The sequence below is a fragment of the Halichoerus grypus genome, chromosome 11 (assembly GCF_964656455.1).
Source record: "Halichoerus grypus chromosome 11, mHalGry1.hap1.1, whole genome shotgun sequence".
NCBI classification, from domain to species: Eukaryota; Metazoa; Chordata; class Mammalia; order Carnivora; family Phocidae; genus Halichoerus; species Halichoerus grypus.
Genome location: NC_135722.1, coordinates 41849504 through 41867164, shown reverse-complemented (window position 1 = coordinate 41867164; position 17661 = coordinate 41849504). Strand labels below are relative to the sequence as shown.

General features: G+C 36.9%; 1 protein-coding gene across 1 annotated transcript in view; it reads left to right on the top strand.

Annotated features, from left to right (window-relative positions):
- The window catches only part of PDE3B (phosphodiesterase 3B), a 169608-nt gene that overhangs the window by 100995 nt on the left and 50952 nt on the right, over window positions 1-17661 (top strand). Inside the window, exons 2-4 of the mRNA XM_036119328.2 lie at window positions 4196-4246; window positions 13759-14007; window positions 16955-17094. Coding sequence (XP_035975221.1) covers window positions 4196-4246; window positions 13759-14007; window positions 16955-17094 — 440 coding nt within the window. The remainder of the gene's footprint in view (window positions 1-4195; window positions 4247-13758; window positions 14008-16954; window positions 17095-17661) is intronic.

Here is a 17661-nt window from a genome sequence, read left to right as displayed (position 1 = left end):
TAGAGCCATTGAGCAGTATTTTCCTTAAGGATTTCATTATTTTTGAATATCTCTCAATCTATGCTGTATTATTAGTTCTCCTACTGTCCTGGATCATTCCTATCAGGAACAGACGAGCTCTAGACCTAGAGCTTTTTTTTTTTTTTTTTTTTTTTTTTTAAAGATTTTATTTATTTATTTAACTGACAGAGAGAGAGACAGTTAGAGAAAGAACACAAGCCGGGGGAGTGGGAGAGGGAGAAGCAGGCTTCCCGCAGAGCAGGGAGCCCGATGCGGGGCTCGATCCCAGGACCCTGGGATCATGACCTGGGCCGAAGGCAGCCGCCTAACCAACTGAGCCACGCAGGTGCCCCTAGACCTAGAGCTTTTGTTAACCATGTCACAACAACAAAAAGTATTAATCCCCACGTTCTTTTCCAACTATTATCCCATTTCATTCTTGCCATTTACAGCACAATTTCTCAAGAGTCTTCTCAAGAGTTTTCACTAGTCACTGTCTTCACTTCTTTCCCTTCCTAAATTCTTAATTTGTAAGTAAAGCTTCATAAATACTTGTAAAATATGCATAAAGTTTAGACGAAAGATAACAAACACCAGCTACTCTCCATTACCATTAATTTTGAACATACCCTAACTTTGAAGTTCCCTGTACGCCACTCCCGGATCCAGTTTCCTTCTCTTCTCCCTTAGAAACAGTCACCGTCCTGAATTTCTTATAGTTTCCTGTATGTTTATATTCCTAAAAAGTATATTTCAGTATATTTTACATGTATGAAATTATACTGTATGTATTCTTCTGTGACTTTTCTTATTCAATCTTATGTTCCGGAATTTATTTATACAGTATGTAACTGTACTTCATTTATTTTCACCGCTGTATTCCATGGTATGAGTATTCTCCATTTTGTTATGGATAGACATTTGGGTTATATCTAGTTTGCTTGCTACCCCAAACAGTGCAGCTATGTGCAGGTAGGTTAAAGTGTATAGCAAAGTCCAAGTTTTGGAAAGATTTTTCTCCTAATCTGTTGTGGATTAATGCTTTTATAAAATACACTAAAAATGTTTCAGCAATGTTAAATTGCTATAAAAATTTCTAAACATGTACCCTTAATTTCTTTCTTTATCTTACTGTAGAGAACACTTGGTATAACAATGCTTTAATATATACCTAGCTGCAGAATTCCTGGATCATACATCTTCTACTACTTAGGCAAAAATTTTGTTCTCTCAAAATCACTAATTGCTAGTTGTTCAGATTAAACAGAAGACGATCTACTAGCAGTTTGTGACTTTCACTGTATCTTTTTTTCAGTTCCTAACATGCAGGGCATTTCAGACAGAGACCCCCAAGAGCAGTTAGAATAGGATGAACATTACCTCTTGTGTTATAGCCGCAGCTTCTGAGTGGGCATCCTCAACACTGTCTCTCTCAGAATATAAGCTAATGTTGCTTCTATAAGCAAGAAGCCAGACTACTTTATATCAGTATTTCTCAAACTTATTTTCATTATCATTCCTTTAAGGAGCTGTTTTAGACATTTTTTTCCCTCTAATCATTCCTCCTCTTCTATGAAATTTACTACTGTAGATCAACAGTCTCTCTGTTTATGTACTGTGGCATTGGGAGGGCTACAACCATTTTATTATTTTTAAGATTTTTTTTTTTTTTGGTCTCCTAAGAACCAATTTTCACCTGCTTGGGAGTGGTAGGACTACCTTAAGAATGCATGATATGAATACAGATATGGTTCTGGCATTAGAGTACAAGCATTTAAAAAGATAGTATTTAATTATCAGATAGGTGAATGAAGTGGGGAGCAAGGAAGACTCAATGTTAAGAAACTGTCCTACTGAAAATGTGCTTGATTTAGGAAAAGATCAACTTCTACTTAGACTCATGAATTGGGAAAGTGAGGAATAGGCATTTGTCACTGTTTGATGGCATACTTTGTAGAAGAAATGTAGAAGTATGGATTGGAGGACAGTACAGTTAGGCAAGTTTGTAGATTTAGAATGCAAATTAGTGAATTGATGCCTATCTCCTAGGTAATTTTTGGTGACCCATCATGTGGCTCTGACTTCACGCCTATCTATTCTGTGCTTTTATTGGTAACTTAAGAAAACCTCAGATTTACAAATGTTGAGAGGAATGGTGAATAGGCTAGTTGACATCCTCAATCTCAAAAGAAAACTTGGGCAGGCTAAGTTAAGGACAGAAGTAAAGTATTGCAGTTGGGTCTAAAATACCAATTGTAGGGGCACCCGGGTGGCTCAGTCAGTGGAGCATAGCAATACCAAGTATAAAAGAAACTTAGGGATTTAAGTTATGTTACTCTTTAAAGAAAAAAAAAGATTTATTTATTTTAGAGAGGGAGAGAGAATGGGGCAGAGTGGTAGAGGGAGAGGGACAAGCAGACTCCCGGTTGAGCTCAAGAGTCCCACGCAGGGCTCAGTCCCAGAATCCTGAGATCATGACCTGAGCTGAAATCAAGACTCGGCTGTTTAACCAACTGAGCCACCCAGGTGCCCCAAGTTACATTACTCTTAATTTGAGTGTTCTGAGAAAGTAATTAACATCTTAATCTGCATTAATTAATGTCTCTAGAATCTAGAATGTATGCTGGTCAAATCCCAACCTTAAATAATTATGTCAGGATTACACTTAGGGCCATATAAAATACTGCATATATTTAATGAGTCTACTAATATTCATGAAATACTTTGCATGTAGTTATACCACAGCCATTCTGTGGGTACTGGTCCATGAGTTTTAGACTTAGTTATTATAGTATGTCTGGATGTTTTTTGGGAAGAAATAGGTTTCTTTTCACTGGCAAGAGATGACTTTCTGCAAGGATGTTGACAAGGAGATGGTGATAATGACAACTGACAATTTTTTGAGTGATTCAGGGTGGGTATATCATCTAAAAGAGGGGTCAGCAAACTATATAGCCCACTGACCAAATCCAGCCAGCAAGCCTGTTTTTTAAGGCTCTCTAGCTAAGAATGTTCTTGCATTTTAAAGCGTTGTAAAACAAACAAAAAGATTGTCTCAGTGACCTTAGATGGCTTGTAAAGCCTAAAATATTTACTATCTGTCCCTCTACAGAAAAAAATATGCCAACTCCTGATAAAATATTGGACCAGTGATAGAGTGGATAACACTTTAAGATCTTTTGCAGATAGAAGACAGAAAACCAAGGATAAAAAACAACACAAATAGTTCACTATTCGGGTGAGCCTGGGTGGTTCAGTCCATAGACTCCTGATCTTGGGGTTGTGAGTTGAGCCCCCCGTTGGGGGTAGAATTTACTTGAAAAAAAAAAATTGTTCAGTATATAGAAATCAGGTGATTATATTACAAATTAACTAAGTTTAAATTAGAGACTAGGGTTCAAAGCTATGTAGAAAATTGAAATTATAATCAATTTATTTTGGCAAAAGGAGACCTATTTATTAATTAAGTAAACTCAAGGGAAATTTAGGATTAATTATAGATAGCAGTTACAGATTGCCAAATAAAAGCTAATGTTTTCTCCTTGAGCATAATGACTATTGGAAGGAGACGTGGCCAGAAAGCTTGCTGGGGAGAAAAAGGACAGGAAAATACTAGTCTGGGACTAAGAAGTTATCATTGATAGCCTATAAAGGAGACAAACAGGAAAACCATCACTAATTATCTGCATATCAAAAGGGTTGAGTGTTGCTTTTTATAATCCATTACTTTATACTTAATCTAACCCCAAGGACAAGCTTTTTACTGCTTTTGAGAGAACTGCCTTATTAGTAAGGAAATAGCACCACCCATGGACACTGGTTTAGAATGATGAGTGATGATCCTTTGAAGATGGTGGGGGGGAGGGAGAGTGTCTGATGATTTGTGATTTTTCTTGTATTTTTAGTAACTGGGTGTTATTTTGATTTGTATTTTCCTTTTTGTGGTAATGGATATTTTGAAGGTTAATATATCTTATTATAGTGACTTTATTCTGACAATTTTCTTGATTTCCCAATCACAGGGTGTATAATTTATGGAATATTCTTTCTATAGATAATTTTATTCTCACATCCCCAATTGTTCTCCCAAACTGTAAGCTATTTTAGGTATCTCTAATTGAAGATGTTGCATTTTGTCTTTACATGTATTTGTTTACTTCTGGTTTGTAACTAAATGTATTTTTTTTTTTTCCAGATGATTCTTTGGGATTGGGACTTAAAGCAATGGTATAAACCTCATTATCAGGTAAATATAGTAAATATCACTAATAATGTCGATAATGAAACTTTTTTTAAAATTGAAGTATAGTTGACACATAATGTTAGTCTCAGTATACTGTAATGAAACTTTTGACATTTTGTTATTTTTTTATATATTTTTTATTTTTTTAAAGATTTTATTTATTTATTTGAGAGAAAGAGAACATGATGGGGGTGGAAGGGCAGAGGGAGAGGGAGAAGCAGACTTCCTGCTGAGCAGGGAGCCCAATGCGGGGCTCAATCCCAGGACCCTGGGATCATGACCTGAGCCGAAGGCAGATGCTTAACCATTGAGCCACCCAGGCGCCCTCCCCCAAAAGGAATTTTTATATGTTAAAGTAGACTCACAGGATCCTGGTGGGGGCGGGGGAAGGGGGTCAGCTAGGATTGCCTTTTGCCCTTAGCAAAGTATTAGTCAGTTGAGTCTCTGGAGGAATGTCACTTTGCCTGTTTCAAGGACTTGTCAGTGGGCTGTAGGTAGTAAGGAAATTTAATAATTTTTCCTCTGCCTTTGTTTTCCACATCACTGACTTCCAGCAATTAATTTGGCTTATCTATGAACTTTATATATATAAATGGAATCATATATACTTTTAAGCTTTTTTGATCACTTAAGTAATACATATTTATGTCAGAAGAATTGAAAATAGAAGTATAAGAGGAAAAAGAAAAATCACTCCTAAATATCAAGCAATAACTATGTTAATTATGTTAACTTTTGATGTATATATTTACAGATCTTTTCCCATTTTCCCATTGTATTGAAATGTGTGTTTGTGTATTCTATTCTTAAAAAAATATTATAATAATTATAAATTATATGTAAGTATATAACATAAATATTAACAAAATAGATAAAATATATAAATATAATTATTTGTAATATAAAATATATTTATTATAATTAGGTTATAATATGCTGGTTTGAAACCTGATGGTTTTCACTAATAGATAAACATTAATAAATATCAAATCTCTGTCCTTTATATTTACAGAAACATTACACCTGTTTATTAGATTTATGTAGTTGTCTCTATCCCAATTTTTGAAAAATGAATATTCCTTTCAGTGGGTTTTGTTTTTAAGGTGTGAATGGGAGAGCCACAACAGCCCATAAGAACAAAATATTCTCTGGGTTTTGGTGAATAAAAAGCATAACTATTGCAGTCAGATAAAATCAAGAAGCCCACTTCTGACCCAAAAAAGCCTGGTTCTTTGACCTACACAAGGACTTTCTCATTAGTCATACTCACCAAGATCCTCAGTTTCCAATTAAAAGAGTATTTAAATTATTAGTAAAATCTAAAGATAAATAAGCAGTAATGGTTAAGAGCATAGACTGGTAATCAGAGAGACTGTTATGTGATATCAAGCACCTATCTCCCTTTTTTAGCTCACCTAACCTCCCTCTTTTCATTCACCTCTTTTTCTTTCTTTCTTTTTTTTTTTTTTTTTTAAGATTTTATTTATTTATTTGACAGAGACAGAGATAGCGAGAGAGGGAACACAAGCAGGGGGAGTGGGAGAGGGAGAAGCAGGCTTCCCCTCGAGGAGGGAGCCTGATGTGGGGCTCGATCGCAGGACCCTGGGATCATGACCTGAGCCGAAGGCAGAGGCTTAACGACTGAGCCACCCAGGCGCCCTCTTTCTTTTTTTTTTTTAAGATTTATTTATTTGAGCGAGAGACAGTGAGAAAGTGCGTGCACGTGGGCGCAGGGGCGGGGGCTGGAGGTGCAGAGGCAGATGGAGGAACTCAAGCAGACTCACCACTGAGCACAGAGCCTGCCACGGGGCTCGATATTTAAAAAATATGTATATATATAATATGTATATGTACCACTGGATTTTATTTTTTGTTTTGGAATTTTGAATCCATGTTTATGAGAAAATTGGCCTATAATTCTTGTTTTTCATAATGTTCTTGGCATGTTTTTGGTATAAAGCTTATAGTGGCCTCATAAAATAAAGTGGGATATTCACTCTCTTTCTATTATCTAGAAACATTTGGTAAGATTGGTATTCTTTCTTTAATGTTTGAAAGAATGCTGTGGTGAAGCCATCTCAGTTTGGAGCTTTTTTTTTTTTTTTAAGATTTTATTTATTTGACAGACACACAGCGAGAGAGGGAACACAAGCAGGGAGAGTGGGAGAGGGAGAAGCAGGCTTCCCACTGAGCAGGGAGCCTGATGTGGGGCTCGATCCCAGGACCCTGGGATCATGACCTGAGCCGAAGGCAGACGCTTAACGACTGAGCTACCCAGGCACCCCAGTTTGGAGCTTTTTTTATGAACAAATGTTAAATTATGGATTCAGTTTCTTCAGTAGTTTTAGGCCTATTCCCGTTTTCTGTCTCTTCTTATTACAGTTTGGTTAGTGGTGCTTTCTAGGAACTCCTTTTTTTGTTGTTCTCTCCAGCTGAGACTGCTGAAAGCTCTATTTTACTTTCAAAATAGAAATCTGTTTGACAATTTTTGCTTGCTTTCTCCATCTCAGCCACTGTTTGCAGATTGGCAAATGCCTTTAGGGGCAAGCAGCTCTGAAGTCAAGCTTGCTGCTTTTTCTTCTCTCTGAGATCTTGCTTAGCCTTTAAAGCCCTGCCTGTCTTGATAACTCTGATGTTTTGGTCTTCCAGCCTCCTGTGACTAGAGAAAGCTCCGCTGTTTCCTAGGCTCTTAACTGCTCTGTGTCGTATCCTCTCTGCCCCGGCCAGTTATGAGTCCGCAGCAGAGTCCTTGAGGGGAAAAGTAGCACAGTATGGTGGATTCATTTTAATTTATTAACTCTGAGTTCTTGTTCTTTCAAGGCCCAGCTGCTTGACTGTTCTCTGATGCCTTGAAATGGGTGCTATTTTTATTTTATTTCAGCTTTTCTAGACTAGTTATTCTAGGCAGAAGAGTTGGTTTGATACAACCTCCTTGCTGAAAAATAAGGCAAGCCTCTTAAGTCACTCTGAACCTATTTTGTCATCTATACATTGGGAATAATACCAATTTCCTCAGAGGGCTGATTACGATAACAACAACAACAATAAGTGCCTGGTGGGATAGTAGCACTCAATAAAAATGTGAGCTAATATGATATTAATATATAATAATGAATTCTAAGTATCTCTGAAATTATAGTGTAAGACAGGATTTAGCACAGTTTTTTCTATAAAGGGCCAGATAGTAAATATTTTAGCATTTGCAGGTGATACACAGCCACCTCCCTCCTCCTCCTCTTCAGTCATCCTTTAAAATGTGGAATCTATTCTTAGCTCTCTGGGCAAAAACAAGATTTGCCACATATAAGCCAATGGGAAATAGGAATTTAAGTTCAGATTTAAAAATTTGTCACTCTTGCTTACTACACTCCCCTCACCCAGAATAAAAGTTGAAGTCCTTATCATGGACCTAAGTGACCTTACACAATATGGTCCCTCACTTTATTCCCATTTACTTCTCTGACCTCGTGTTGTACTAATTTCTCCTTCATTTACTCTGCTCCAGTTACTTGGGCCTCCTTATTCCTCAAACAAGCTAGGCAGGCTGGGCCTCTGGGTCTTCACACTTGCTGATCTCCCTGCGTGGAATGCTCTTTTCCCGTATCTCTGTCAGTTCTTAATGTAAAAATTGTCTTTTCACCTTCTCTAACATTTCAGTGCCCTCCATTACTTCCCTTTCTCTTTCCTCGCTTTACTCTTCCTCTTTAACCTGCTCAAAATCTGTGATTCTCCCTTGCTCATATCCGTTAGCCTGGAATCTTATGTTCTCAAAAATTTGGTCCCCACATGGCTCTCCAACCTTATTTTCCATTGCGCTTAAAAAAAAAAAATGAAGCCTGTACTTTAATAATTTTATGTTCCCTGTACTTTGCTCTTTTACTGCTTTTGTACCTTTATGTGCATTCTTTCTTGATGAGCTCCCCCAAATACATTTTTAGTTTTATTGTAAAAGAATTATTTTTCCCTAATCTTTAGAAATAAAATCCTACCAAATTAATATCTCAGCTCAAATGCTACCCCTTCCATAAAGTTTCTGTTAACCATTCAGATTAAAGTTTATGTATCTTCTTTGAACTCTGATGCCACTTTATCTGTATTTTTATTTCGTCACTTTCCGTAATATTAATAATAGTACTACTTACTGAACTTTACCTCTATGTACTATACATCGCACTATGTGCTGTGCATGTATCATCAGCTTTAATTCTCCCTGCTCTTCTCCACTAAGTATAACTATAAACTCTGGAAGTAACAAGAGGCAACCAAAGGAGAATTCTGAAAAATGGAAAAGAGGAGGGTGGACTGGTTAGGGACCCCAGTAATGGAGAAAAACTATAGTGATGGGGTTTCTTATAACCCCTGCCTAACAGCAAAAGGTGATTCAGGTGGGCTGATTCCTTCCCCAAGATTAAATGAGAGTCCTGCCAATAACACCAAGTGAGTCTAGTTGCTTTAGCAAGGGAAAACTGATCAGGAACTCCACTGACAATAAGAGGTCAGGGGAGGGATTCTCATTCCCTACTGAGCAGGAGACTCCCTTTACCCAGTGAGAGACTGGGTGGCCAGGGGGCCTGGCAGAGGGGATACAGCCACAACATGTGTCTAGTCCAGAAGGTGCTCTTTGTCCCTGTGGTCTGGAGACTCTCTTGCCCCACCGAGAGGTACCAGGTGGCTCAATGTGATGAAATTCCTCCCTCTTCCTCCCATCTCCTCACCCACAGAGGTAGCGGCAAGGACCAGTGGGAACCCTAGTGGCACCAGAAAACAATCAGACAGACTAAAATACCACTGTGAATGCCCTGAAAACTAAATTGTCATTAGAACCACAGCCTGAAAAAGTAGACCAGGACCTGTTGCTAAATCTAAACAAAGAGACCACTTCCCAATACAAAAGATTTAAATAGGACCCAGAGTCTTCTAGGATAATAGCCAAAATATTGATGATAAAATAAAGAAATCACTTTTCATACCAAGAACCAGGAAAATCGCAACTTGAATGAGAAAAAAACAATCAATGCTTAACACCAAGATGAATCAAATTTGGAATTATCTGACGAAATTTTTTCTTAAGATTTTATTTCTTTTTTTTTAGAGAGCAAGAGAGAGAGAGTGAGCAGGAACAGGGGGAGGAGCAGAGGGAGAGGGAGAAGCAGGCTCTCTACTGAGCAGGGAGCCTGTTGTGGGGCTCTGAGATCACGACCTGAGCCGAAATCAAGAGTCGGGTGTTTAACCAACTGAGCCATCCAGGTACCCCCGACAAGAAATTTTAAAGCAGTATTCTAACAAGCAATTACAAATAAACAAAATAGAAAATCTCAACAATAACAAAAATACAGGCACACCCCTTTTATTGCACCTCACAGATACTGTGGTCGGTTTTGTTTTGTTTTGTTTTACAAACTGAAGGTTTGTAGCAGTCCTGCGTCAAGAAGTCTGTTTTTACTGTTTCAGCAACAGCATTTGCTCACTTCATGTTTCTCGGACACGTTTTGGTAATTGTTAAAATATTTCAGACTTTTTCATTATTATACTTGTTATGGTGATCTGTGGTCAGTGATCTTTGATGTTACTGTTGTAATTGTTCTGGGGTGCCATGAATCATGCTCATATAAGATCGTGAACTTAATAAATATTGTGTGTGTTCTGACTGCTCCACTGACCGGCAGTTCCCCGATCTCTCGCCCTTCTCCTTGGCCTCCTTATTTCCCGAGATGCAACAATATTGAACTTCAGTCAGCTAATAACCCTACAAGGCCCTCTTAGTGTTCAGGAGATAGTCACATGTCTCTCACTTTAAATGAAAAGCTAGAAATGAGTAAGCTTCCAGAGGAAGGCATGTCGAAAGCCGAGATAGGTCAAAAGCTAGGCCTCTTGCATCAGACATCCAAGTTGTGAATGCAAAGGAAAAGTTCTTGAAGGAAATGTAAAAGTGCTACTTCAGTGAACACGTGAATGATAAGAGAGTGAGACAGCTTTATTGCTGATAGGGAGAAAGTTTTAGTGGTCTGGATAGAAGATCAAACCAGCCACAACATTCCCTTCAGCCAAAGCCTAATCCAGAGCACGGTCCTAACTCTCTTCAATTCTGTGAAGGCTGAGAGAGGTGAAGAAGCTGCAGAAGAAAAGTCTGAAATTAGCAGAGGTTGGTTCGTGAGGTTTAAGGAAGGAAGCCATCTCCATAACATCAAAGTGCAAGTGAGTGCTGATGTAGAAGCTGCAGCAAGTTATCCAGAAGACCTAAGCTAAGATAATTAATGAAGATGGTTACACTAAACAACAGATTTTCAATGTAGGTGAAACAGCCTTCTATTGGAAGAAGATGGCACCCAGGACTTCCACGGCCAGATTGAAGTCAGTGCCTGGCTTCAAAGCTTCAAAGGATAGACTGATTCTCTCACTGGGGCTAATGCAGCTGGTGACTTGACATTGAAACCAGTGCTCATTTACTGTTCTGAAAATCCTAGGGTCCTTAAGAATTATGTTAAACATACTCTGTGCTCTGTAGTTGGAACAACAAAGCACATCTGTTTGCAACGGTTTACTGAACATTTTAAGCCCACTTTTGAGACCTCCTCAGAAAAAAAAAGATTCAAATATGATGCTCATTGACAATGCACCTGATCACCCAAGAGCTCTGATGGAGATGTACAACAAGATTAATATTTTCATGCCTGTTAACACAACATCCATTCTGTAGCCCATGGAGCAAGGAGTAATTTTGACTTTCAAGTCTCATTATTTAATAAGTACATTTTATAAGGCTATACCTGCTATAGTGAGTGATTCCTGTGTCGGATCTGGGCAAAGAAATGGGAAAGCCTTCTGAAAAGGATTCACAATTGAAGAGGTCAAAATACCAGCAGTAACAGGAATTTGGAAGAAGTTGATTCCAACCTTCGTGGATGACTTTGAGGCGTTCAAGACTTAAGAAAGTAAATACACATGTGGTAGAAATAGCAAGAGAAATACAATTAGAAGTGGAGCCTGATGATGACTGAATTGTTGCAATCTTATGATAAAACTTGAACGTATGAGGAGTTGCTTCTTATGAACGAGCAAAGGAAAGTAGTTTCATGAGATAGAATCTACTCCTAGTGAAGATGCTGTGAAGATTGTTGAAATGACAGTAAAGGATTTAGAGTATGACATAAACTTGAAAAAGCAACAGGAGGTTTTGAGAGGATTGACTCCCAAGTTTGAAAGAAGGTCTACTGTGGGTAAAATGCTATCAAACAGCATCATGTGCAACAGAGAAACTTTATGAAAGGAAGAGACAACTGAATGCAGCTAACTTCATTTATTTTAAGAAATTGCCACAGCCACCCCAACCTTTAGTAACCACCACCTTGATTTGATCAGTCTGCAGCCATCAGTATCAAATTCAGGACCCTCCACTAGCAAAAAGATGACAACTCGCTGAAAACTCAGATGATGGTTAGCATTTTTTAGCAATAAACTATTTTTTTTTTTTTTTAGAGGCGGGGAGAGTGTGGAGGGGTAGGGCAGAGGGAGAGAGAGAGAGAATCCTAAGCAGGCTCCACACCTAGTATGGAGCCTGACACAGGGCTTGATCTCACAACCCTGAGATCATGACCTGAGCCGAAATAAGAGTCAGATGCTTAACCAACTGAGCCACCCAGGTGGCTAAATAAAAGTATTTTTAAATTAAGGTATGTACATTGTTTTTTTTAGACATAATGTCATTGCACACGTAATAGACTATAGTATGTTGTAAACATAACTTTTATATGCACTAGGAAACCAGAAAATTTATTTGACCCACTTTATTGCGCTATTTGCTCTGTTGCAGTGGTCTGGAATCAAACCTGCAACATCTCTGAGGTAGATCTGTAGAAGTTATAAAAAAGAAAGAAATGAAAACTACGGAACTGAAAAATGCAATAATGGAAATGAAAAATTTGCTGAATGGGCTTAGGAGAGTGGAGATGACAGAGGATAGAATTTATGAGCTTGAGGATAGAGCAACAGAATTTACCTGATTTGAACAACAGAGAGGAAATAGATGGAAACAAGATGAAGAGCTTTAGGGATGTGTGGGACAATAACAAGAGATCCAAAATTCATATCCATGTCTGAGAAGGAGAGAGAGTGAGTTTAAAAGATTATTTGAAAAAATAATGGCTGAAAACTTCCTCAAATTTTGCAAAAGAAGTAATCCTACAAATTTGAGAAGATAGTGAATCCCAAATATGAAAAACCCCCAACAAATCTGCAAGCCATGTCATAAACATTTGAAAACTAAAGACCAAAGAAAAAACCTTGAAATCAACTAGAGAGAAATGACACATGATCTGTATGGGAACACCAACTCAAATAACAGATTTCTCATTTGGATGTGGGGAAACAGATGCTATTATAATACAATTTGTGGAAGTATAGGTTTAACCAACATACAGGAGGGCAGTTTTATAGTAATGATCAAATTGTAGCATGTTCATTTACTGTGGTTCAGCAATTCAATTTTATGGGAAGTTATTTGTCAGAATATGCTTAATTATCTATAGTGACATATGTAAGGAAGTATTTATTTACAAAGATTAGAAATAGCTGGGCTATCCCCTAGTAATAGGGAATGTTTTCAAATAAAAGCTGAGGCAAAATAATACTTCACAAGGAAAAAAAAAATTCCCCAAAGAGCAAAGACATTATTTAGCTAATTATTGCTCTAACAGTAAGTTATTACTGTTCATAACATTTCTTAGTTCTGAAATGTGTTGAGGAGAGTTAATAAACAGTTTTATGGTGAACTCATTAAATACATTTGATAATTATGAATTTTAGATACACTCAAATGTAAGTTTAAGGTAAAATAAAAGCAACAAAAGTAACATTTAATTCACTGTTGATTATCCGTGCACTCATTTCTATGGTAATTGAGTTGAACATCATATATATGTATTTTCAAGAAGTAAAAATCATGCCTTATGTAGACATCAATGAAATATTTATTCTAAATTTAAAAAATATCTTTCCTATCCACTCTTTAAGGCCAAGTGTGATGTTACCCTTCCATGAAGTTGTTGGTGACCATTCAGTTCAAAGTTAATTACTATCTCCTTCAAACTCTGATACCTTTTTTTCTGTATTTTTATCCTCTTATTTTCCATAATATTGATGGTTATACTGTGATTTATTGCACTTTAAATATATTCCCTTATGTGTTTTACATGTATTCTCAGACTAAAGTGTCATGTCAGCCCTTAATGAGGGAGTTTTTATAATCTCCATTTTACGGTAAAGAAACTAAAAGGTTCAGATGTTAAATAACTTGCTCAAAATCATACAATTAAGATTAAAGTGTAGATTTCAAATTCTGATGTCTTTGCAACAGAGCCTCGTCACTACACTCAACTTCCTCTTAAGTGTGTAAGGTTAACTGAAAGGACCACTGTGGATGTACATAGTATATGTATATCGACTTAATAGAGTGTTTCTTAAATGTTAGAGTGTTTTCTTAACAAATCTATAATATTATTTTTTCTTTTCTTTTCTAGAATTCTGGAGGTGGAAGTGGAGTGGATCTTTCAGTGCTAAATGAAGCTCGCAATATGGTGTCAGATCTGCTGATCGATCCAACCCTTCCCCCACAAGTCATTTCCTCCCTGCGGAGTATCAGTAGCTTGATGGGTGCTTTCTCAGGTTCCTGTAGGCCAAAGCTTAATCCTCTCACGCCATTTCCTGGATTTTACCCCTGCTCAGAAATAGAGGACCCAACTGAGAAAGGAGATCGAAAACTTCACAAGGTCAAGATACCGTAATCAGCCAGCCCTACTTACCACGTTTAATATTTTCAAATTAAAACTGCTCCTTTATAGCTTAGATAAAATACAATGTCTTTTTTCAAGGATCAGCTTTTTTTATACAGTATATTGAGCTGTTTGGGACTTTGGAGGTGGTTATAAATCTCAAATAATTCTAAATGAGTATTCAGCTTTTATTCTAAGTAACTTTCCTATAATCAGCAGTTATAACTTCATTGGTTATAACTATTTATCATCGTTGTCACTGTTTTTAAGTAGAAAACACCACACAAATTTAATTCCAGGCCTGTATAACAAACCAGTGGTCCTATCATGTCATTAATCTGTTGTATGATTTAGAATCCAGGAATTGTTCTTATTGAACCACAAAGAATTGATTGTTACAATATTCATTTTATGAATTACATAGCATTATTTTATAAATTAATTTTCACATTTTCTTGGTCTCTGTTTTTCCCCCTTTACTCACTAGAGATTGCTATAGCCCAATAGATATTGATTTTTCCATCATTAAATATGGGATTAATTTTTTTAAAATATCAATGCTTCAAAATAGGATTTTCTTTAAGAAATAATAAATACTATTCTAAATAGGTCTATATTAGTGCTTGTTCAGAGGGCAATTAAAATTGCTTTATTTGACTAATCAATATCTTTATCAATAGCTAAAATCATAAACTTTAGAAATAAAAACATTTTAGAGATTATTCTAGATTAATTTATTCTGCAGGTAAAGAAACTAATCAAGAGAAGATAAAAGTCAAATCAGTTAATTTTGTTCATTGTAATGTATATAGAGCTTAGAAAAAGTTAAATACAGTTTTGAAAGGATTTTGATCAGTTAATTTCATTGTGTTAGTTCTCAGCATTAGGATATAGAAATGTTGAGAAATTAAGCCCAATTAGGGCTAAAGTTTGATAATTACTGATCACAAATCTAGATGATAGGTGATCATGTGATGCTTCCATTTTTAAGAAATATATACAGTAGCACTTGCCTTAGTCAAAATCCAATTAACAATGTTACTTAGTTATATGGCATTCTTTTTAGCACTCTGCCTATGAGAAATAGGTTAATCACAGGCATCAAAAAGTGACAGTAATAAACTCATCAATAAAATAACTCTAATATATTCTTGAGTTAGTTTTCACTTGCTATGTTGCTCTTCCTTTGTATTTTCCATTGATATTTGATGTTTTGAATAGTAGTTTTTTTCTTTTTTCAATTGAAGTATACTTGACACAACAGAAGGGCAATTTTTAAAAATAATAATTCTTGGGGCGCCTGGGTGGCTCAGTCGTTAAGCGTCTGCCTTCGGCTCAGGTCATGATCCTGGGGTCCTGGGATCGAGCCCCGCATTGGGCTCCCTGCTCCGCGGGAAGCCTGCTTCTCCCTCTCCCACTCCCCCTGCTTGTGTTCCCTCTCTCGCTGTGTCTCTCTCTCTGTCAAATAAATAAATAAAATCTTAAAAAAAAAAAAAAATAATAATAATAATTCTTAGAAATCTTAATCAGAAAAATATTACTGATACCAATATTACGTTTGTTACTATGTTTACTGTGTAAAAAAAAGTGTACTGGTACATTTTAGAAACATTTTAAACAATATTAATTAAACAGGATGCCTAAGTGCCTCATTTCCTGAACATTCTAGTTAATCAGGCTTATTTTTGGTACTGGAATCTACTGATAGGAGTAAGTCCTATAAGAACCAGGAAGTAACCCTTATTTCTTTTCTTTGTGTTCTTTAACTTCTTTCTTGAATTTCACATCTAATTTGTCTCTACTTTTGGGAAAGAATAGAAAAAGCCTGATACTACTCCAGAAAAGAACAATAGCCATTTATGAAAAAAATAATTAGTAAGGAAAAGGGAGTTGTAAGAGGTAATTTAATGTAAATGTTTTATGTATGTGTTAAGAACTAAGAGAGACTATATGGACCTAAATTATAGCCAGAAAGGATTATGTTCCACAAAGAACGTTTTCACTGTGAGTCTAACTACGAACCTTTACAAAATTGACAAGCGGGGCGCCTGGGTGGCTCAGTCGGTTAAGCGTCTGCCTTGGGCTCAGGTCATGATCCCAGGGTCCTGGGATAGAGCCCCACATCGGGCTCCCTGCTCAGTGGGGGGCCTGCTTCTCCCTCTCCCTCTGCCTGCTGCTCCCCCTGCTTGTGCTCTCTCTCTCTCTCTCTAATAAATAAATAAAATCTTGAAAAAAAAATCGACATGCTTGGGAAACTTAAACATAGGAGATGCTTATCTCTGAGATGGTTTCAGTATTTGCTAATGGGGGAAATTCAGAAGAAGCAAAGACAGTTTTATGTAAATCTCAGTAAAACACCTATTCAGTGGTTGAAAAAAAAAAGAATACTTTGGTTAATTGGCTGTTTGGATCAGTTTAGAATATTTTCAAAAATTAAGGTAAAATATTAATGCTAATGGTGTTCTGAGTTTAATTGTTAATTGAAAAGATAGCTGTGAATCTTTCAGTTTCTCCAGGTTAACCCTATGTACATTAGCCTTATACTGAAAATAAAAAAGGTTTAGGATATAGGGCTTATAGTCCCTGATCCTAAGCTTGACCTCTGCAATTGTTTTTCAGGGTAAATCTTTCATATTTGCTTTTGAGATTGTCAAGTGTTTATTTCTCATGCAGTGAGGGAGTGAAGTGTATAAAAGAATAAAGATCTTGTTAAATTGTAGGGAGTTCAGAAATCATTTTTTAGTGGGAGGAACACTAAATAGAACAACAGTATAGAATGTAGAATTTGGAGTAAATTTGACGTATTTTCAGAGTAAAGTGTTCTATTTCTCCTGTACATGTTAAAAATAGACTTTGTATTGATATTTTCACACGTCATCTTTACTAATACATATACAGCGTATCTAAGGGTGACAATTTTAACCATTGTTACATTATTCAACAGGGACTAAACAGTAGGAATAGTTTACCAACTCCACAGCTGAGGAGGAGTTCCGCAACCTCAGGTCTGCCTCCCGGTGAACAGTCTTCAAGGTGGGAACGCAATAATGGCAAGAGGCCACACCAAGACTTTGGCATTTCAAGGTAAAATCCCCAGTCTTTTAAAGAAACTTGAGTCCAATGCATCCATTTTGTCTCTGTTGAATGAAGTTTGAAATAACTAAGAGCAGAAAGGAACAGTTGAAGTATTTTAGATATAGGTCAGCATGGGTAGTAATAAGGCATGATAGAGAAACTGATTCTTAAAAAGGAGGCTAACGTGTCTTCTCCAAAAAGTGCAGTACGTTGGGTACAAAGCATGCTGAGGCCTTAAGAAGAAATCAGGAAGGCAGTGTAAGGAATCTGGGGTCAGTTTAGGACAGGGCAGTGAGAAAGCTTTAAGATTAGTATTAGTCGCCATTATGGGGACAATCACAGCCATCCAGTGCACAGTGTCAAAAGACAGGTCAACAGAGTGACTGACTTGTTAGGGGAAGAGCACATTCCCAGGGCTCATCTCAGATGTTAGATACAAGGTAGCAAAACTCTTCCAAACCCTGTTCGTGCTGGAGGACTAAGACTACTCATATATTCTGTACTCACTTGAAGAGTGACTTGGAACTGACCAGTGCTAATCCTACACATGAAAGGCATCAGTAACTCCAGCTAAAT